Source organism: Scyliorhinus canicula, chromosome 9 (genome assembly GCF_902713615.1).
Source record: "Scyliorhinus canicula chromosome 9, sScyCan1.1, whole genome shotgun sequence".
In the NCBI taxonomy this organism is placed as follows: domain Eukaryota; kingdom Metazoa; phylum Chordata; class Chondrichthyes; order Carcharhiniformes; family Scyliorhinidae; genus Scyliorhinus; species Scyliorhinus canicula.
In genome coordinates this window covers 127972129-127993892 of record NC_052154.1, presented here as the reverse complement: position 1 = coordinate 127993892, position 21764 = coordinate 127972129, and the positions used below count along the sequence as shown (strand labels likewise).

At 50.5% G+C, this 21764-nt stretch overlaps 1 protein-coding gene across 1 annotated transcript in view; it reads left to right on the top strand.

Annotated features, from left to right (window-relative positions):
- The window catches only part of slc22a18 (solute carrier family 22 member 18), a 170135-nt gene that overhangs the window by 95421 nt on the left and 52950 nt on the right, over positions 1-21764 (top strand). The window contains exon 7 of the mRNA XM_038807533.1: positions 4199-4299. Coding sequence (XP_038663461.1) covers positions 4199-4299 — 101 coding nt within the window. The remainder of the gene's footprint in view (positions 1-4198; positions 4300-21764) is intronic.

Below are 21764 nucleotides of genomic sequence, written 5' to 3'. Positions count from 1 at the left end.
CACATTCCAGCGCCTGTCCGGAGAGGCTGGTACGGGAATAGAACCGTGCTGCAGGCCTGCTTGGTCTGCTTTAAAAGCCAGCGATTTAGCCGAGTGGTAAAAAAAATTGAAGCCTGAAGACTGCATTCAATATTGCTGTTACAAAGGAGCTTGTGGCAACACGGTGGCGCAGTGGGTTAACACTGCGGTCTCACGGTGCCGAGGTCTTAGGTCCGATCCCAGCTCTGGGTCACTGTCTGTGTGGAGTTTGCACATTCTCCCCGTGTTTGTGTGGGTTTTGCCCCCACAACCCAAAGATGTGCAGGCCAGGTGGATTGGCCATGCTAAATTGCCCCTTAATTGGAAAAAATGAATTGGGTACTCTAAATTTTTTTTTTTTAAATCTGCTTTGCGCTCTCTCCCTGTCCTGCGTTCTCTTTCTTCTGCTCTGCTCTCTCTCTCCTCACTCTGTGTGCTCTGCTGTGCTGTGCTGTGCTCTCTCTCCCTGCTCTGCCCTGCCCTGCTTCTCTCTCTTTTCTCTCTGCTCTCTCTCCCCGCTCTGCTCTATGCTCTCTCTCTCTCCGTTCTGCACTCTCTCTCCCACCACTCTGCTTTGTCTCCCCACTCTGTGCTCTCTCTCCCCACTCTGCTCTGTGTTCTGCGCTCTGGTTCCTGCGCTCCCTCCTTGCGCTCTCTCTGCTCTCTCTCTCCCCTCTCTGCTCTGTCCCTACGCTCTCTCCCCACTCTGCTCTCTGTGTGCTCTCAAAAAAATATATCCCTGGGTGTCTCAGGCTGAACAAAGTTTATTTTGCTTCCAATTATACTTCGGAATGCAGAGACCTTAATATCTTCCAAAATCTTGTTGGCTAGACTACAATACTGGAATATTTCTCAGTATGACTTCTAGTCCTTTGAATCTACCTAATGATCCCATCGCACTAAACTTTTCTGACATTTAAAAAAAAAAAATTTAAAGTACCCAATTCTTTTTTTGTTCCAATTAAGGGGCAATTTAGCATGGCCAATTTACCTAGCCTGCACATCTTTACGGGTTGTGGGGGTGAGACCCACATGGACCCGGGGAAATGTGCAAACTTCACATGGGCCGGAATCGAACCCGGGTCCTCAGTGCTTGAGGCAGCAGTGCTAACCACTGCATCAGCGTGCTGCCCTTTTTCTGTCATTTTTTGTGATATCAGAACGCTCACCAACTTCCCTTAAATTAATGGTTTAGTTAAATAAAGTTGAATTACCATTTATAACAGCTTTAACTCTCATCGCAAACTGTGAGAATCATTTCTTCTCTGCCCTGCTTTACCTCCATGTTTTACTGTATTGTACGTGGCGAGCTTTGCAGCCGGAACTCCAGTGCTGGCCCTTCCTTTGAATTTTTGCCCAACACCCTTACCTTTTTTTTTGATCCGTCCCTCGTCGGCAGTTTTCTTTATGTAAACTGTTGTATCTTTAGACTAACCGTGCAATAGAAATAGATTGTAGATGCAGGCGGGCTCAAAAGCAACATTAACAGAGATTTATTGAATAAATATTCATTCTACAAGCGTTGGTACTAGACTAACATTAAAGCCTGCAAAGTATGTCACATGATTCGGTTCTTAAGAGACATTGCACACAACTACCATAACCCACATATACAAAAGGAGAGATGATGATTTAAAAGAGGAACAGTACCAGAAGAGAGAGAACCGTTAATAACATCAACTAACAAGAGGAGCGGGGCAGCACGGTGGTGCAGTGGTTAGCACTGGGACTAAGGCACTGAGGACCCGGGTTCGAATTCAGGCCCTGGGTCACTGTCCGTGTGGAGTTTGCACATCCTCCCCGTGTCTGCGTGTGTTTCACCCCCACAACCCAAGATGTGCAGAGTAGGTGGATTGCTCAAACTAAATTGCCCCGTAACTGGAAAAAAAAAATTGGGTACTCTAAATTTAAAAACAAAACTAACAAGAGGAGCTCAGAAGGCAAGTTGGGTGGTTATAGGAATAGGGCCTAGGAGCAATAGGTAGAATCCTGACTGGATGAGCTTGGGGAGGGAATGAAGGGAATAGGTGAGAAACTAAAATCAACCATAGTCCCCAATTTTGATCAGAATCCAGTAACTCCGGTGCAAAGTAAACTTGTGTGGATGATGGATGAGAGCAGGGTCAGGCAATAGCACTTGTAACAGTTGAAGTATAGGCTCACATGTCAAAAATGGTGCCTGCTGAGATAATTGGAGCTCTACTGGTGCTAAATATCTAACAGTGGAGCACAGGAAATATTATTTGAAAGTAAAACAAAATATCAAAAAACCCGTGAGCATTTTTCTTCTTGTTAGTATTTAGTCTCTGCAAGTTTACCTCGGAACAGTCCTTTACAAATTGTCTGTGACCCAAATACAATCTCGACTGATTGTTAAGTTGGTTGTGGAATAAGCCTTTTAAGGTGCCTGGAAATAATTGCTTTTCCTTGAAATTAATAATTCTTGGCACTTTCATGGCTCCTAATAAAGTTGTGGCACTTACAGATGAGTGTCTATGTCACTGCAGTTTCCAAACACAAGTTAGGAAGTACATATTCACTGAGTACTGCATCCACAAAATATTCTCATAGTTTTGCATTATCTGCTACACTATCTGGTGTTGATTTCTCCTCCTTCCACTCATCCCCTTCTCTCTCCCTCTTCATTATCAGCCCCCAAGTGGTGTTTCATTATTATCCTGGACAGGACCTGCAAATTTTATTGCAACCTTGGATGAGACCCCCGCAAATTTTGTTACAGTCCAGAGAAGTCCCCAAAATTTGTTGGAATCCAGTTAAGGACCAGTAACCTTTCTTGTTAAAGTAAATTTGAAATCCCATTTACTGAATAAGAGAATGATGCAGTCCAAGATGGCGCCGGAGCGTGGCGACTCTGCGTGCTCTCTATCACAGATCCTCTTCCTACATCTCTTATAACCATACTAACCATTTAAAATGTAATTATAACACTATCTCTACACTCCATGTGCTTCACCTGATGTCTGTGTCTATGCATTACTTTTTTCTTTTTTTTAATGTTTTTATTAATTTAAAGTATCCAATTTGTTTTCCAATTAAGAAGCAATTTAGCATGGCCAATCCACTTAGCCGGCACATCTTTGGTTTGTGGGGGTGAGACCCACGCAAACATGAGAATGGTGTCTATGTATTTAAATTGTGTATTTATGTATGTCCTACAGGCAGCACGGTGGTGCAGTGGTTAGCACTGCTACCGCACGCCGCCGAGTACCTGTCCCGATCCCGGGCCCAGGTCACTGTCCGTGTGTGGAGTTTGCACATTCTCCCCGTGTCTGTGTGGGTCTTGTCATGATATGCAAACATGCAACCAATGAACACTCGGAATAGGACACAACCAATGGGCAGTCAGGACACTCGGAGGTGGCATCACCACACGGGGGGCATGACATAAACACTATGAAAGGGATGAGGCACTCACACCCTCCCTCTTTCCACAGACAGACATCTAGAGAGTTAGACAGGGTTGATCAGCAGCATCACACCTCAGCACGTGGCTCAGAGCAAGCTGGTACAGTTAGACTGAGTTACTACAGTTAGATTAGCAGAGAGTTGAACTCATTTGAGAACTGTTAATAGTTCAATAAACACGTTGAACTCATTTCAGAGTCTGGAGCATCCTTTAGTTAAAACTGCATCAAGTAGCAGCCTGTGTAATCTGAAGCAGCAAAACACAACAGGTTTCACCCCCACAACCCAAAAAAAGATGTGCAGGGTATGTGAATTGGCCACGATAAAATGCCCCCTAATTGGGGGGGGGAGAAATTGGGTACTTGGGAAAAGAAATATTTTAAACTGCAATGGTAATCTTATGAGCTCCTCATCTGCTTGTGAAATATGTGGGAGCATGCAACTTAAAACTCATTCAAAAGGACCTTTCTCACCCTCCTGTTTTACCACTGCAATGTTGTGATAGAATAGCAATGATGAAGCCAAGCAAATTTCTTGGTAATTTTTTTTCGAAATGATTTGGGCAGTTAAAGGAGCTACGCTCTGAAATCTCATGATTCCAAATAAACCTGGACTTTAACCTGGTGTTGTAAGACTTCTTACTGTGTCCACCCCAGTCCAACGTCAGCATCTCCACATCATGACTAATTTTGTACACCTGTAAGATATTGAGACGTTGAATGACTTGGCTTTCATGTTCTGTTTGTATTTGCAGGAGTGTTCCAGAGTATGTTTTCAGTTGTTGCTATGGACCATTTCAAACTGGAGGCGGAGCACAATGGCTACCTCATGGCTTACATTGGTGTGTTGCAAATGGTAAGGGACTTTATAACCACTCTCTCCAGCAGCACTGTGCAGTACTCTAGAACTGCAAAAGAGTGATTCCTCCCATACTATCTGACTTAATAATCAGAAATGCTTACTGTATCTTGCACTGGAGCATCAAAATCTCCATGTCATATCTGAGTTTTACAGCATATCAGCAAAGCTCTGTCCAGTGTCCAAAGAATATATAGTACAGTCTTAGTAGGGTTAAGTATCACAGTCTATGTTCAAAGCATCACTGGTAAATTTTCAGTTTTCTTTTGTGGCTGAGTACAGGATCAGTCTCCTCTTCCTCTGCAATTCTCTGGCTTTACCTGCAATGAACACCAACAGTGAATCATTAGGATCAATTTTCCTAAATATTTCCTTTGCCTAGCGGTCCCTGTCCCTTTTAACACTGCCCAGGGATTTCCACAGCTTCCCTTAAAGGAGTATCAGAACCTGGCCTGCAGTAGTGGTAGGAGATTATTTTAGTGAAGAGGAAAGATGGCACTTGAAGGAAGCTCCAGCACAGGAGCACCCAGAAAAAGTGGCACTGTGGCCTGCCCAGTATTCCTGGTGACATCTTAGCGTGAGGGGTTTAGTCTGGAAAGATTTCAGGCGGCACGGTGGCACAGTGGTTAGCACTGCTGCCTCACAGCATCAGGGACCCGGGTTCAATTCCGGCCTTGGTTGTCTGTCTGCTGAGTTTGGACATTCTTCCTGTGTCTGCGTGGGTTTCCTCCGGGTGCTCTGGTTTCCTCCCACAGACGTGCAGGTTACGTGATTTGGCCATGCTAGATCACCCCTTAGTGTCCAAAGATGTGCAGATAAGATGGGGTTACGGGGATAGAGTGGGAGAAGTGGGTCTGGATGGTGCTCTTTCAGAGGGTCAGTGCAGATTTGATGGGCCAAATGGCCTCCTCCTACACTGCAGGGATTCTATGGGTTGGTTGACTGTCTGGCCTTGCTGAATCCAGCATGAGTCGGCCAGTAGTAGCAATTATGTAACTGGCTGGACTAAGAATTTAGGGGAGGCAGTGGAGTAGTGGTATTGTCACTGGACTGGTGATTCAAAGGCCCTGGGTAATGCTCCCAGGTTCAAATCCCACCAGAACAGTTGGTGAAATTTCAATTCAATAAAAATGTGGAAGTCTAATGATGACCATTAAGCCATTGTCGATTGTCATAATAACCCATCTGGTTCACTAATGTCCTTAGGAATGGAAATTTGCGGACTTCCGGTGTGCATCATGGAGTGAGTGATCACACAGAGGCAGCTCCTGCCTAAGGTTGCAGAAAAGAGCTCTTTTTTGGGCAGCACGGGTTGGAATTTTGATGAAAAGGCGTGGGTGAATGTTCAAGGCGTATTTTCCCCCAGGAATAGGATGTTTCTTGGTTATCAGACCCTCAGAAACAGTGCAAGATTTGTCTGAAGCAGCAGCAAACAAAAGCCTCTGCAAGCATGCAAGCGGGGGAAGGGCCAGCTTATAGGTCTCAAACTGACCTGAGGGCCTTTATGAAAGCTGAATTCTAGCAGCAGAGGGAAGAACGGTGAAAAGATCTCACCAAGGCCATTGAAGAAGCGGAGACGGACTTTCGGTAGCGGTGATGCGGAGCTAAGCCGCACGTTCAGTGGCTCCCACTATTTTCGGACTTTGGGGCTCCTTTAAGGGCTTGTAGTGGTGCTGTTTGGACTTTTCCCCGTGTGGGAACACTCCTTCTCAGATTCTCCACCGGTGGATGGCCTGGACTAGGAGTGGAGCGGTCAGAAAATCTGCTTTGCAGTTGCGGCTAAGCCGCACCGCAGCTCCCGCTACTTAAGGACTTTTGGGCCGATTTGAGGGCCCCAAACGGTGCTGTCTCGACGAATCCCGGTGGGGGAAGGTGTCTAGAGGAGCATTCCCCATAATTTATGGTGCTCACCCGGAGTGGGGCAAAGGAAAAAGCTGCAGCAGCTCCCCAAGAAAAGCGGGGGAAGAAGGACAAAATGGCGGCCGGCGGAACACCCGAGGACTGGTGGAAGTGGGCGCAGGAGCAGCAGGCCTCTCTTCTGCGCTGTTTTGCGGAGCTGAAGGCTGAGTTGCTGGACTCCCTGAATGCGACTACCAACAAGCTGCTTGGGGCTCAGGCGGCCCAGGAGGTGTCCATTAGGGAGTTGCAGCAGCAGGCCGCTGAGCGGGAGGAGGAGGCCGTGGTCCTCGTGGGGAAAGTGGAGTTGCACGAGGCACTTCACAAAAAGTGGCAAGACCGCTTGGAGGAGCTGGATGTGCGCACGAGGCGAAAGAATTTGAGGATCCTGGGCCTGGCGGAGGGGCTGGAGGGGTCGGATCTCCCGTCGTACGTGACCACGATGTTGAGCTCGTTGATGGGAGCGGGGTCCTTCCATTTGCCCCTGGAGCTTGAGGGAGCTCACAGAGTGCTGGCCAGGAGGCCTAAGGCAAATGAACCCCCGCGGGCGGTGCTGGTGCGGTTCCATCGATTTAGTGACCGGGAGTGTGTGCTGCGCTGGGCCAAGAAAGAGAGGAGCAGCAAGTGGGAGAATTCGGTAGTGCGAATCTACCAGGACTGGAATGCGGAGGTGGCAAAGCGGCGGGCCGGGTTCAACCGAACGAAGGCGGTGCTGCATGCCAAGCAGGTCAGATTTGGAATGCTGCAGCCTGCGCGTCTGTGGGTGACATATAAGGACCGGCACCACTACTTCGAGTCCCCGGAGGAGGCGTGGGCCTTTGTACAGGCGAAGAAGCTGGACTCGAACTAGGGTCTGGGGACACACTATGGCCGTTGCTGTTTTCGCTGTTGCTGTTCTTCAATTTTGACACGTGTTTTTTTTATGCTGGTTTTCTTTTTGCTCTGTTTCCGGGTGGGTTTGTCTGTTGGGTATGGGTGTGGGGAACGTTGGGGGCATGTGCTTTATATGTTCTCTTCTGTACGGGGCTGGGGGTTGGGGTGAAACTGGATTTTGAGGAGCTGCGTCAGAAGGGTGGGGTGTGGCAGTGTGAAAGCGCGGGCTTTCCTCTGGTTGTCCGCGCTGCGGGGCAGGGGGGGCGGAGCTGGAGGTGGGGGCGTGGCCTCTACTGGTTTTCTTTCCCGCACTGAAGCGGTGCCAAGGAGGTGTGGCAAGAGGGGGATGACCCCATGCCGGGAGGAGATGAGTTTTGGCAGGAGCTGCCGGGTCAGCAGAAGTCAGCTGACTCACGGAAGTACCATGGAGAGTGCGTCGCGGCTAGGAGGGGTCCTAGCCTTGGGGGGGGGGGGGGGGTGGGTGGGGATGCCGGGTTGCTGCTGGAATGGCCAGGAAGGAGCTGGCGTGGGCCGGGGGGGTAGAGGAGAGGCGTTATCGCAATGGGGAACGGGTCAGGCGGGGCGAGCTGGCCTGGGGCGAGCAGTTGATAAGCTATGGCTAGCCGGCGGGGGAGAGGGGCAGGTTGCCCTCTGATCCGGCTGATTACCTGGAACGTGAGGGGTCTGAATGGGCCGGTTAAGAGAACTAGGGTATTTTCTCATCTGAAGGGGCTGAAGGCGGACATGGCTATGCTCCAGGAGACCCACTTGAAGGTGGCGGACCAGGTTCGTCTGAGGAAGGGGTGGGTGGGGCAGGTTTTTCACTCAGGATTGGACGCAAAGAACCGGGGGGTGGCGATTCTGGTGGGGAAGAGGGTGGCGTTCGAGGCGGCTGAGGTGGTGTAGGACAAGGAGGGCAGATATATTATGGTGAAGGGTAGGCTGCAGGGAGAGAAGGTGGTGCTGGTTAATGTATATGCCCCGAATTGGGATGATGCTGGCTTCATGAGGCGCTTGTTGGGCCGCATTCCGGACCTCGAGGCAGGGGGCCTGATCATGGGGGGAGACTTTAACACAGTGCTGGATCCCCCACTGGACCAGTCCAGTTCAAGGACGGGTAGGAGACCGGCGGCGGCCAAAGTGCTGAGGGGGTTTATGGACCAGATGGGAGGGGTGGATCCTTGGAGGTTTGGGAGGCCGAGAGTGCGGGAGTATTCCTTTTTCTCCCATGTCCATAGGGTCTATTCCCGAATAGATTTTTTCATCCTGAGCAGGGGATTGATCCCGAAGGTGCAGGATGCAGAGTATTCGGCCATAGCGATTTCAGACCATGCTCCGCACTGGGTTGATCTGGAGATGGGGGAGGCGCGGGACCAGCGCCCGCTCTGGCGCCTGGATGTGGGGCTGCTGGCTGATGAGGAGGTGTGTAGGAGGGTCCGGGGAAGTATTGAGGGGGATCTTGATACCAACGACACGGGGGAGGTCCGGGTGGGGATGGTCTGGGAGGCTCTGAAAGCAGTGATCCGGGGGGAGCTGATCTCCATCCGGGCCCATAGGGAAAGGAGGGAGAGGAATGAGAGGGAGAGACTGGTGGGGGAGCTCCTGGATGTGGACAGGAGATACGCGGAGGCACCGGAGGAGGGGTTGCTGGGGGAACGGCGTAGTTTGCAGGCCAAATTTGACTTGTTGACCACCAGCAAGGCAGAGACACAGTGGAGGAGGTCACAGGGCACGGTATATGAGTATGGGGAGAAGGCGAGCAGGATGTTGGCGCATCAGCTCCGCAGGCGAGATGCGGCTAGGGAAATTGGTGGAGTGACAGATAGGGGTGGGAATGTATTACAGAAGGGGACAGAAGTAAATGGGGTCTTTAGGGACTTCTACGAGGAACTGTACCGGTCAGAACCTTCGATGGGGAGAGGGGGAATGGAGAGCTTCATGAACAGGCTATGGTTCCCAAGGGTTCAAGAGGAGCTGGTAGAGGGGCTGGGGGCGCCGATAGAGTTGGAGGAGCTAGTCAGGGGGATTGGACAAATGCAGTCAGGTAAGGCGCCGGGGCCGGACGGGTTCCCGGTGGAATTTTATAAAAAGTATGCGGATCTGGTGGGCCCCCTGTTGGTGCGAGCCTTCAATGAGGCATGGGAGGGGGGGGGGCTTTGCCACCGACGATGTCGCAGGCACTGATCTCTCTGATCCTGAAGCGGGATAAGGACCCCTTGCAGTGTGGATCATACAGGTCTATCTCGCTCCTCAATGTTGACGCTAAGTTGCTGGCAAAGATCCTGGCCACCAGGATAGAGGACTGTGTGCCAGGGGTGATACACGAGGATCAGACAGGATTTGTCAAGGGACGGCAGCTCAACACGAATGTGTGGAGACTGCTAAATGTTATTATGATGCCGGCAGTGGAGGGGGAGGCGGAGATAGTGGTGGCGCTGGATGCGGAGAAAGCGTTTGATAGAGTTGAGTGGGGGTACCTGTGGGAGGTGCTGGAGCGGTTCGGATTCGGGGAGGGATTCATCAAATGGGTGAGGCTGCTCTACGCGGCTCCGATGGCAAGTGTAGTTACCAATGGAAGGAGAGCGGAGTACTTTAGGCTCTACCGTGGGACCAGGCAGGGGTGTCCCCTGTCCCCCTTGCTCTTTGCACTGGCGATTGAACCTTTGGCTATGGCGTTGAGGGAGTCAGGGAGATGGAAGGGTCTGGTGCGGGGTGGGGAGGAACATCGTGTATCGCTGTATGCGGACGACCTGCTGTTGTATGTGGCGGATCCAGAAGGGTGAATGCCGGGGGTGATGGAGCTGTTAGCGGAATTTGGGGGCTTCTCGGGCTATAAGTTAAATTTAGGCAAGAGTGAGGTATTTGTAGTACACCCGGGTGATCAGGAGGAGGGAATTGGGAGACTCCCATTTAAGAGGGCAGTGAAGAGTTTCAGATACCTGGGGGTGCAGGTGGCCAGGAGTTGGGGGACTCTCCATAAGCTTAATTTTACCAGGCTTGTGGGGCAGATGGAGGAGGAATTTAAAAGGTGGGACATGGTGCCGCTATCGTTGGCGGGTAGAGTGCAGTCCGTCAAAATGACAGTTCTCCCGAGGTTCTTGTTCCTTTTTCAGTGTTTGCCCATCTTTATCCCTAGGGCCTTTTTTTAGAAGGGTGACTAGCAGCATCATGAGCTTTGTTTGGGCGCATGGGACCCCGAGGGTGAAGAGGGTCGTCTTGGAGCGGGGTAGAGATGGGGGGGGGGGGGGTGTTACCCAATCTCTCGGGGTATTATTGGGCGGCCAATGTGTCGATGGTGCGCAGGTGGGTAATGGAGGGGGAGGGGACAGCATGGAAACGGATGGAGAGGGCGTCCTGTGGAGATACAAGCCTGGGGGCCCTGGTAACGGCGCCATGGCCGCTCCCTCCTACGAGGTATACCACGAGTCCGGTGGTGGCAGCTACCCTCAAGATTTGGGGGCAGTAGAGGCGACATAGGGGAGAAGTGGGTGGCTCAATGGAGGCTCCGTTAAGGGGGAACCATAGGTTCGTCCCGGGGAACATTGATGGGGGATTTCAGGGTTGGCACAGAGCGGGCATCAGACAGCTGAGGGACCTGTTTATTGATGGGAGGTTTGCGAGCCTGGGGGAGTTGGAGGAGAAATTTGGGCTCCCCCGGGGAACATGTTCAGGTATCTACAGGTAAAGGCATTTGCTAGGCGGCAGGTGGAGGGATTCCATTCGCTTCCCACGAGGGGGGTGAGTGACAGGGTGCTTTCGGGGGTCTGGGTCGGAGAGGGGAAGATATCTGATATCTACAAGGTTATGCAGGAGGCGGAGGAGGCGTCAATAGAGGAGCTGAAAGCTAAGTGGGAGGGGGAACTGGGGGAACAGATCGAAGACGTAACATGGGCTAATGCCCTGGAGAGGGTTAACTCTTCCTCCTCATGTGCGCGGCTTAGCCTCATCCAATTCAAGGTGCTGCACCGGGCCCACATGACTGGGACGAGGATGAGTAGGTTCTTTGGGGGTGAAGACAGGTGTGTCAGGTGCTCAGGGAGTCCAGCGAACCATGCCCATATGTTCTGGGCATGCCCGGCACTGGAGGAGTTCTGGAAGGGGGTGTCGAGGGTGGTGGGATCCAGGTTCAAGCCAGGATGGGGACTCGCGATTTTTGGGGTTGGGGTGGAGCCGGGAGTGCAGGAGGCGAAAGAGGCCGATGTGCTGACCTTTGCGTCCCTAGTAGCCCGGCGAAGGATCTTGCTACAATGGAAGGATGCGAGGCCCCCAAGCGTGGAGACCTGGATCAATGACATGGCGGGTTTCATTAAGCTAGAGAAGGTCAAATTCGCCCTGAGAGGGTCGGTACAAGGGTTCTTTAGGCGGTGGCAACCTTTTCTCGACTTTCTGGCTCAACGATAGGGTACGGGGACAGTAGCAGCAGCAACCAGGGGGAAGGAGGAAAGGGGGAGGGGGAGGGGAGGGAAAAGGGGGAGGGAAAAGGGGGAGGGGGAGGGGGAGGGAGAAGGAAAAGGGGAAGGGGAGGGAAAAGGGGGGGAGGGGGAAGGGGAGGGAAAAGGGGAAGGGGAGGGAAAAGGGGAGGGGGAGGGAAAAGGGGAGGGGGAGGGAAAAGGGGGGGCGGACGATGACTATGTTTGTTTATTTAATTGAAATTTATTTTTTTAAGTTCTTTTGTTGTTCATTGGGGTTGGTGGGGTGGGGGATGTGATACATGCGTCGATACGGTCTGGGGGTGTTACAGTTATAATGGGTTATTTTGTTGCATTTCATTGTTTGTCGTTATGTTTTATATTTTCTGTAAAAAATTCCAATAAAAATTATATTTAAAAAAAGGAATGGAAATTTGCTATCCTTACCCGATCTGGACTACATGTGACTCCAGACCCACAGAAGTCCCTCCGGGATGGGCAATAAATGCTAGCCCAGTCAGCGATGCCCACATCCCATGAACACATTTTTTTGAAAAGGAGAAAAGTTAATTTATGGGTGATTATGATTTTCAATCTTCACACCAATTTCAATAGAGTACTGCAACTGCATCAGCCTGACATTCCTACAGTTTTGCTGCAATAATTCTTGTCTGTCTGAATGAGGCTGGCAGTTTAGGTCTAAATTATGAACAATTGATCCACATTGGAAACTAGGTTCAGACATGTTGAGTGAATGTAGAGAAAGGAGTTTATTATTCCATCGATTGGGGACTCCCAGTGACGGGGATGTGCTGAATAGTCGCACATCAGATGACTCTTCTCCAGAACACAGCAAAATAGGCATTTTTGGCTGCATTTAGCCCGGAAAATCGGTCTCCTTCATCCCCTCCCCCAAGAAGAAAGAGAAGGAGGAAAGTATGCAAGGAAGCAGTAGCTCGAGAGACCGCAGGGAAACGAGAAACGGCGGAAAGGGGCAGCGAGTGAGTCGGCGGATCCGCGAGGTGAGGGGTCCCTGGCCACCCCTGAGTGACAGAGACTGGCAACCTGAACAGTCTCCCCCCCCCTCCCCCCCCCCCCCCCGGGCCCCGTTCCTAACTAAGGAACTAACCACAATGAGATCAATGTGGAGATCCAAATGGCGGTGGCGGAGGCACAGGCCTCTATGCAGATGGTGCTCGACGGAATGGGAAGGAGCTGGAGACCCAGGAGAAAACGATCCAAGAACTCGAAAAAGCATCGACGGACCAAAGCGATCGGATCGTCACCCTAGAGGCCGGGAGAAAGAGGTTGGTGGAGACCCAAGGGAACCTGAAAGAGGTGACGACCGAGTGAACCAATCCAGGCTTCAAAACATTAGAATAATCGGCCTGTCAGAGGGAATTGAAGACCGAGTCCCAACTGACTACGTGACCCAGATGCTGGGCAGCCTGGTTGGAAGGACACCTCCCCCAAGCCACGAGAGATCGACGGGGCACGTTCAAAGCCCAAGGCCAGGGAGCAGCCAAGGGCAATAATAGGCAAGTTGCTCAGGTACCAGAATCGGGAGAGGATCCTGTGTTGGACAAAAGCAAGCAGTTGGGAGGGACACTGGGTAAGGACATTGGGGTGGACCTAGCAAAGCTCGTTCAACCATGTGAAGTTGCCCCTGTACAACCCTGTACAAAAACAATGTTATATTCGGGATGTTATTCCTGGCCAGGCTCTGAGTGACATACCAGAATAAGGAACATTATTTCATCACCCTGGCAGAGGCGGACAAGTTCGTCCGTATGAACGGGTTGGACAAAAGGCAAACGAGGCAGCAGTGAAGAAGACAAAATAGTGAAATGAAAAATGAAATGAAAATCGCTTATTGTCACGAGTAGGCTTCAATGAAGCTACTACTGTGAAAAGCCCCTAGTCGCCACATTCCGGCGCCTGTCCGGGGAGGCTGGTACGGGAATCGAACCATGCTGCTGGCCTGCTTGGTCTGCTTTATAAGCCAGCAATTTAGCCTTGTGAGCTAAATTTTGTATGGGACTGCACTGCCTCGCACATAGAAAGGAAGGGGCAAGATCAGCAGAACACAGGGGAGGGCGAGGTGGTAGGAAGGGGCAAGGGCAGCAGAGCATAGGGGAGGGTGAGGGGGAGATAGACAGGACAGCAGCAAAACGAGCATGGGAGGGGGTCAGTGCAGCCCCGGGAGGCAAACCTCCACATTAGCATTGGGCTCGGCAAATAAAAGCAAGCAGTTGGGAGGGACACAAGATAAGGATATACCCCGACATTGGGTACGTCATAGTGTTATGGACCAGGGTGTGGCCCAGCACACGGCATACTTAGTGGTATAAGATGTGTTATTGATACGCTGTTCCCCTTTTCAAACAGCAGGTTTGAATTCCTTCCAGAAAGCAATTATCTCTTTTAAGTTACCAAGTAGTCTGGAAACCACTTTTAAAATGAAGATAGAGAAACCCTTCTTTCAATCTGTGCGGTACAAACCAGTCCAAACCCAAAGCGAAAGTAAAACCTCAGAGCCACATCCCAGCTGCACCCACACAATGACATCCCTTAAAGGGACACTCTCATGGCAATAGTCAGCAGTGTCCTCGAGGGGGCACCGGAAGTCCTGGTAAGCGCATACGCTTCTAACTGGGACGACACAGAATTTATAAAGAAGACCATGGTGGAAATTCCCGACATAGACATGCACCGACTGATGATGGGGGCGGGGGCATTAAACTGTGTACAGGACCCACTGATGGACAGATTAAGCCCCAGAACAGGGAAAACGGCAGGCATAGCTAGGGAACTGGGAACGTTTATGGAGCAAATGGGGGCAGTGGACCCATGGTGGTTCATGCACTCGGGTGAGAAGGAATTTTCATTCTTCTCACCAGTATACAAGGCCTACACCTGCATCGATTTCTTTGTTGTAAGGAAATCAGTGCTTCCAGAAATAGTCAGAGCAGAATACTCCGCAAATGTAATCTCTGACTACGCTCCACATTACCTGGACGTGAGGTTGGAGACGGGCCATACCCAATGCCCCACATGGAGGTTGGACACGACCCTCTTGGTCGACAAGTTCTTCTGCCAGAAAACATCACAGGCCATAGGCGAGTATACTACAAACAACCGGAACGGGGCAGTCTTGACTTCCACGTTAAGGGAGGCACTGAAGGCTATGATTAGGGGAGAAACTATTACCTACCAGGCTCGTAGAGATAGGGAAGAGTGGACGGCTCAGCAACAATTGATCGACCCCATACTGGAAGTCGACAGACAGTGCTCTGAGGCACCGGCCATAGAACTTCAGTCGGAGAGGAAAAGCTCCAAATGGAGTTTAACCTGTTATCCACCAGGAAACCAACTCTGCCAAGCATAGGAGACCTCCTGTGAGCGTGGGGAGAAGGCTAGCCACTTGCTTGCTCACCAGTGGAGAAAGCAGGCAGCGATTAGGGAAACAGCGAAGGATAGCAGAAGCAGACTGGTGGCAGAACCAAAAAGGTCAACAAAACTTTAGACGCCTTCTACTGGGGTCTGTACACCTCCAAGCCCCCAACGGGACTCTGATGAAATGGTTCCTCGATGGACTGGACATGCCAGCCATCGTGGGTGATAGATGGAGGAAGCTGGAAGCACTAATCGGACTGGGAGAGGGCATGGAGAGCATCAACTCCATGCAGGGACGGTACAGTGGCGCTGTGGTTAGCCCTTCTACCTCACAGTGCTGGTTAGCCCTTCTACCTCACAGTGCTGAGGGCCCAAGTTCATCCCAGCCCCGGGTCACTGTCCTTGTGGAGTTTTCGCATTCTCCCAGTGTCTGCCTGGGTCTCACCCCCACAACCCAAAAAGATGTGGAGGGTAGGTAAATTGGCCACACTAAATTGCTCCTTAATTAGAAAAAAAAGAAATGGGTATTCTAAATTTTTATTTTTTTTTTTAAAACAAAAAAAAGAACAACTCTATGCAGGGAGGAATGCGTCGGGACCCAATGGGTTCCCGGCGGACGTTTACAAAAAAATGTGAGGGTGCACTTGCCCTGCACCTGTGAGAGATGTTCAGAGACTCACTAGCGAGGGGCATCCTGCCTTCAACGCTAACACAGGCCACCATATCGCTAATACCCAAAAAAGCCCCAACGGAATGTGGATTTATAGACCCATTTCGCTGCTTAATGTGGACATGAAAATACTCGCAAAAGTCCAAGCCAAGCAGCTGTAGAACTGCGTACCCGAGGTGGTCCGAAGAGGACCAGCCAGGCTTTGTTACAGGTAGACAGCTAAATGCGAACATCAGACGGCTGCTGAACATGATAATGACTCCACCCGGGGAGAGAACACCAGAGGTGATTGTCTCTCTGGACGCAGAGACAATGTCCAGTGGAAGTACCTCATTGAAGTACCTCACTAGAGTGGTTTGGGCTAGGGACAGAGTTCACCTCATGGGTGAAACCCCTGTACAACGCCCCAAAGGTGAGTGTTCGGTCCAACACCACCAGCTCTGAATACTTCCAGCTGCACAGAGGTACAAAGTAGGGATGCCCGCTGTCCCTGTTCTAGTTCGCTCTGGCAATTGAACCACTGGTGATTGCCCTGCGAGACGCTAGAGGCTGGAAGAGAATCCGAAGGGGAGAATGTACAAACTCCACATGAACAGTGACCCAGGGCCGGGATTCAAACCCGGTTCCTCAGTGCCGTAGTCCCAGTGCTAACCACTGTGTCACATGCCACCCTCAACAAATGTAAACATAATTCAGTACTTAACACCCCCTCCCAACCAACAACCATACACCGCCAACATAGCTTATACAAGCAATTCCCAAGTCCCTGCATCTCCACTCGCTGATCCCACCTAATCTGAACTGAACTCCCTCTACCCCCCTCATTCCCTAACCACCCCCCGCCTCATTGTATCTGCAAACAGTTTAGTTTTCCCCAAAGAAATTGACAAACCCTAGCATTGACCCTCTCAGGGCAAGCTTAATTTTTTCAAGACTGAGAAACCTGACCATGTCGCTAACCCGTACCCCCAATTTCGGGGGCTCCGAGTCCCTCCACGCTAATAATATCCGTCTCCGGGCTACCAAGGAGGCAACGGCCAGCCTCTCTCTCCCCTTGGACTCCCAGGTCTTCTGACACTCCAAAAATTGCCACCTCTGGACTCAGTGCCACCCTTGGCTTTAATACCGTGGACATGACATCAGCAAATCCCTGACAGAACCCCCTAAGCTTTGGACATGCCCAGAATCTGTGAACATGATTTGCCGGCCCTCCCGCACACCGACGGAGACGGACACCTGCCCTCGACCCAAAAAATCTGCTCATCCGGGCCATAGTCATGTGTGCCCGGTGAACCACCTTGAATTGTATCAGGCTGAGCCTGGCACATGATGAGGACGTGTTGACTGCTCAGAGCACCCTCCCACAGACCTGCCTTTAGCTCCTACCCCACCTCATCTTCCCATTTGCACTTCACGTCCCCTACCTGGGTTCCCTCCCACTCCATAAGTTCTTTATAAATTTCTGAGAATTTCCCCTTCCCCACCACCATTTATGAAACTACCTTATCCTGTATCCCCTGTGGCGGTAGAAGCGGAAAGGTCGAAACTTGCCTTTGCACAAAGTCCCTCACCTGCAGATAGCGAAACCCATTCCCGCCCGGCAATTCGAACTTCCCCAAATCTTTCCAAACATGGAAAGCTCCCATCAATAAACAGATCCCCCAGCCTCTCAATCCCTGCTCTCTGCCACCTCCGAAACCCCCCATCCAATCTCTCTGGGACAAATCGGTGATTGCCACACATTCAAATCCACACCGACGCTCCCTCCACTCCCATATGCTTCCGCCACTATCTCCAAACTCTCGGAGCCGCCATCACCACCAGGTTTGTAGAGTACCGAGCCGGCGAGCACAGCAGAGGTGCCGTTACCAGTGCTCCTAAACTTGTGCCCCTACATGATGCAGCCTCTACCCGCTCCCATACCGACCCCTCCCCCACTACCCACTTCCTAATCATGGCTATATTTGCCGCCCAGTAGTAATTCCTAAAGTTCGGTAGGGCCAACCCCTACCCCCACCCTCGGCTCCAACAGCACTTTCCTTACTCACGGGGTTTTACTGGCCCACACAAATCTAGAGATCACCGCATTAAGCCACTTAAAAAAGGCCTTTGGTATAGAAATAGGGAGACACTGGAAAACAAACAAACAATCTCGGGAGAACCGTCATCTTTATGGTCTGTACTTTCGCCGCCAGTGACAACGGGAGCATATCCCACCTCCGAAAGTCCTCCTTCATTTGCTCAACTGGGCCAGATTTAATTTATGCAACTGCTCCCATCCCCATGCTCCTGAATTCTCAATTTTCGAAAACTCCCTCCCACCAATTTAAATGGCAACATACCCAGCCTTCTCTCCTGCCCCCTTGCCTGGATGACAAAAACCTCACTTTTTCCCATATTCAATTTATACCCCGAGAACCGGCCAAATTCCCTTACGATCTGCATAATCTCTCCCATCCCCCCTAGCGGGTCAGAAATAATCAAGGAAGCATTTGACCCAGTATGGCACCAAGGAGCCCTCTGGAGTCAACGGGAATCATGGGGAAAACCCTCCACTGCTTAGAGTCATACCCAACAGATAAGATGGTTGGAGGTCAATAATCACAGCTCCAGGACATCACTGCAGAAATTCCTTTGAGTAATGTCCTAGGTGCAACCATCTTCAGCTGCTTCATCAATGACCTTCCTTCCATCGTAAGGTCAGAAGTTTGTATGTTCGCTGATGAATGCACGATGTTCAGCACCATTCACAACTCCTCGGACCTTGAAGCAGTTCATGTCCAAATGGAGCAAGATCTGGATAATATCTAGGCTAATATCCAGGCTTAGGCTTACAAGTGGCAAGTACCCTTTGTACCACACGTGCCAGGCAAGACCATCTCCAACAAGAGAGGATCTAACCATCACCCCTTGACATTCAATGGCTTTACCATCAATGGATTCCCACACAATCAACATCTTGGGGTTTACTCTTGACCAGAAGCTGAATTGGGCTAGCCATATAAATACTGTGGCTATCAGAGCAGGTTAAAGGCTAGGAATCCTGCAGCAAATAATTCACCTCCAGACTCCCCAAAGCCTATCCACCATCCGTAAGGCACAGTGTAATGGACTGTAATGGAATACTCTCCACTTGCTTCGATGAGTGCAGCTCCAACAACATTCAAGAAGCTCGACACCATCCAGGACAAAGCAGCCTACTTGATAGCTACCCCTTCCACAAGCTGTCAATCCCTTCACCACTGACAAACAATGGCAGCTGTTGTACCACCTAGAAGATGCACTGCAGGAACTCACCAAGGTTCCTTAGACAGTGCCATCCAAACTCATGACCACTGCCATTTAGAAAGACTGATACTTGGGAACCCCACCACCTGGAGGTTTTGCTCCAAGTCACTTACCATCCTGACTTGAAAACATATTGCCTTTCCTTCACTGTCGCTGGATTAAAATCCTGGAATTCCTTCCCTAATAGCACTATTGATGTACGTACACCTCAGTGACTGCAGCGGTTCAAGAAGGCAGCTCACCACATTCTCAAAAGCAATTAGGGATAGGCAATAAATGCTGGCCTAGCCCACATCCTGCAATGAAAGAAAATCTCACTACCAGTGTCATTATTCTTACTCTTAAGAATCGGAATCGCTGCTGCCTACACTGCTGAGGATCCGGGTTCGATCCCAGCCCCGGGTCACTGTCTGTGTGGAGTTTGCACATTCTCCCCGTGTCTGCGTGGGTTTCACCCCCATCATAAGAACGTAAGACACAGGAGCACAATTAGGTCACTCGGCCCATTGAGTGTGCTCCACCGTTCAATCATGGCTGATATTTTTCTCATCCCCATTCTCCTGTCTTTTCCCCATACCACCTGCTCCCCTTATTAATCAAGAACCTATCTCTCTCTGTCTTAAACACACTCCGTGATTTGTTCCACAGATTCATCACCCTCTGGCTGAAGAAATTCCTCCTCATCTCTGTTTAAAAGAATCGTCCTTTTAATCTGAGATTGTACCCTTTTGTTTTATTTTTTCCTACTAGTGGAAACATCCTCTCCACGTCCACTCTATCCAGGCCTCGCAGTATCCTGTAAGTTTCAATAAGATCCCCCCTCATTGTTCTAAACTCCAAGGAGTACAGACCCAGGGCAGGATTCTCTGATCCTGAGGCTAGGTGTTGACGCCGTCTGAAACGCCATCGCGTTTCTCGACAGCGTCAACATGGCCTCAGGAGCAGCAATTCTGACCCCCTACACGGGGCCAACACGGCACTGGAGCGACCCATATCGCTCCAGCTGCCGATCCCGACGTCAAATGGGCGCCGTGGGTCTGCGCATGCGCAGTAGGGCCGGCGTCAATGCGTGCATGTGCAGAGGGACTGGCGCCAATGCGCACCTGCGCAGTGGCTCCCTTCTTCGCGCCAGTCCCGTCGCAACATAGCATAGGGCTACAGGGGCCGGCGCGGAACAAAAGGGGTCCCCAGCCCGAGAGGCTGGCCTGCCAATTGGTAGGCCCCAATCGCGGGCTAGGCCACAGCAGAGGCTCTCCCTGGTGTCGGAACCACCCCCCCAACCAGGCCGCCCCCAGATGCATCCACGCCGAGGTCCCGCCGGGTAAGAGCAGGTGTGGACAGCGCCAGCGGGACTCGGCTTTTTTAGTGTGGCAGCTCGACCGAGAATCACCGGGGGGCCCTGTAGAGCGGCCCCCGACCGCGCCGACGCCAATGGTGCCCATTCTCCACTCTCCGGACAATTTTAGAGATCATTCTTGTGAATCTCCTCTGGACCCTTTCCATGACCAGCACATCCTTCCTTACATATGAGAACTGCTCACAATACTCCAAATGGGGTCTTACCATAAGAACTAGGAGCAGGAGTCGGCCATCTGGCCCCTCGAGCCTGCTCTGCCATTCAATGAGATCATGGCTGATCTTTTGTGGACTCAGCTCCACTTTCCGGCCCGAACACTATAACCTTTAATCCCTTTAATCTTCAAAAAATTATCTATCTTTACCTTAAAAACATTTAATGAAGGAGCCTCAACTGCTTCAGTGGGCAAGGAATTCCATAGATTCATAACCCTTTGGGTGAAGAAGCTCAGTCCTAAATCTACTTCCCCTTATTTTGAGGCTATGGCACCTAGTTCTGCTTTCACCCGCCAGTGGAAACAACCTGCCCGCATCTATCCTATTTATTCCCTTCATAATTTTATATGTTTCTATAAGATCCCCCCTCATCCTTCTAAATTCGAACAAGTACAGTCCCAGTCTACTCAACCTCTCCTTGTAATCCAACCCCTTCAACTCTGGGATTAACCTAGTGAATCTCCTCTGCACACCCTCCAGTGCCAGTACACCCGTTCTCAGGTAAGGAGACCAAAACTTAACACAATACTCCAGATGTGGCCTCACTAACACCTTGTACAATTGCAGCATAACCTCCCTAGTTTTAAATTCCATCCCTCTAGCAATGAAGGACAAAACTCTATTTGCCTTCTTAATCACCTATTGCACCTGTAAACCAACTTTTTGTGACTCATGCACTAGCACACCCAGGTCTCTAGGCACAGCAGCATGTTTTAATATTTTATCATTTAAATAATAATCCCTTTTGCTGTTATTCCTACCAAAATGGATAACCTCACATTTGTCAACATTGTATTCCATCTGCCAGACCCTAGCCCATTCACTTAACCTATCCAAATCCCTCTGCAGATTTCCGGTATCCTCTGCACTTTTTTGCTTTACCACTCATCTTAGTGTCGTCTGCAAATTTGGACACATTGCACTTGGTCCCCAACTCCAAATCATCTATGTAAATTGTGAACAATTGTGGGCCCAACACTGATCCCTGAGGGACACCACTAGCTACTGATTGCCAACCAGAGAAACACCCATCAATCCCCACTCTGCTTTCTATTAATTAATCAATCCTTTATCCATGCTACTACTTTACCCTTAATGCCATGCATCTTTATCTGATGCGACAACCTTTTGTGTGGCACCTTGTCAAAAGCTTTCTGGAAATCCAGATATACCACATCCATTGGTTCCCCATTATCTACCGCATGTCCTCAAAAAATTCCACTAAATTAGTTGGGCACAACCTGCCCTTTATGAACCCATGCTGCGTCTGCCCAATGGGACAATTTCCATCCAGATGCTCGCTATTTCTTCCTTAATGATAGATTCCAGCATCTTCCCAACTACCGAAGTTAAGCTAA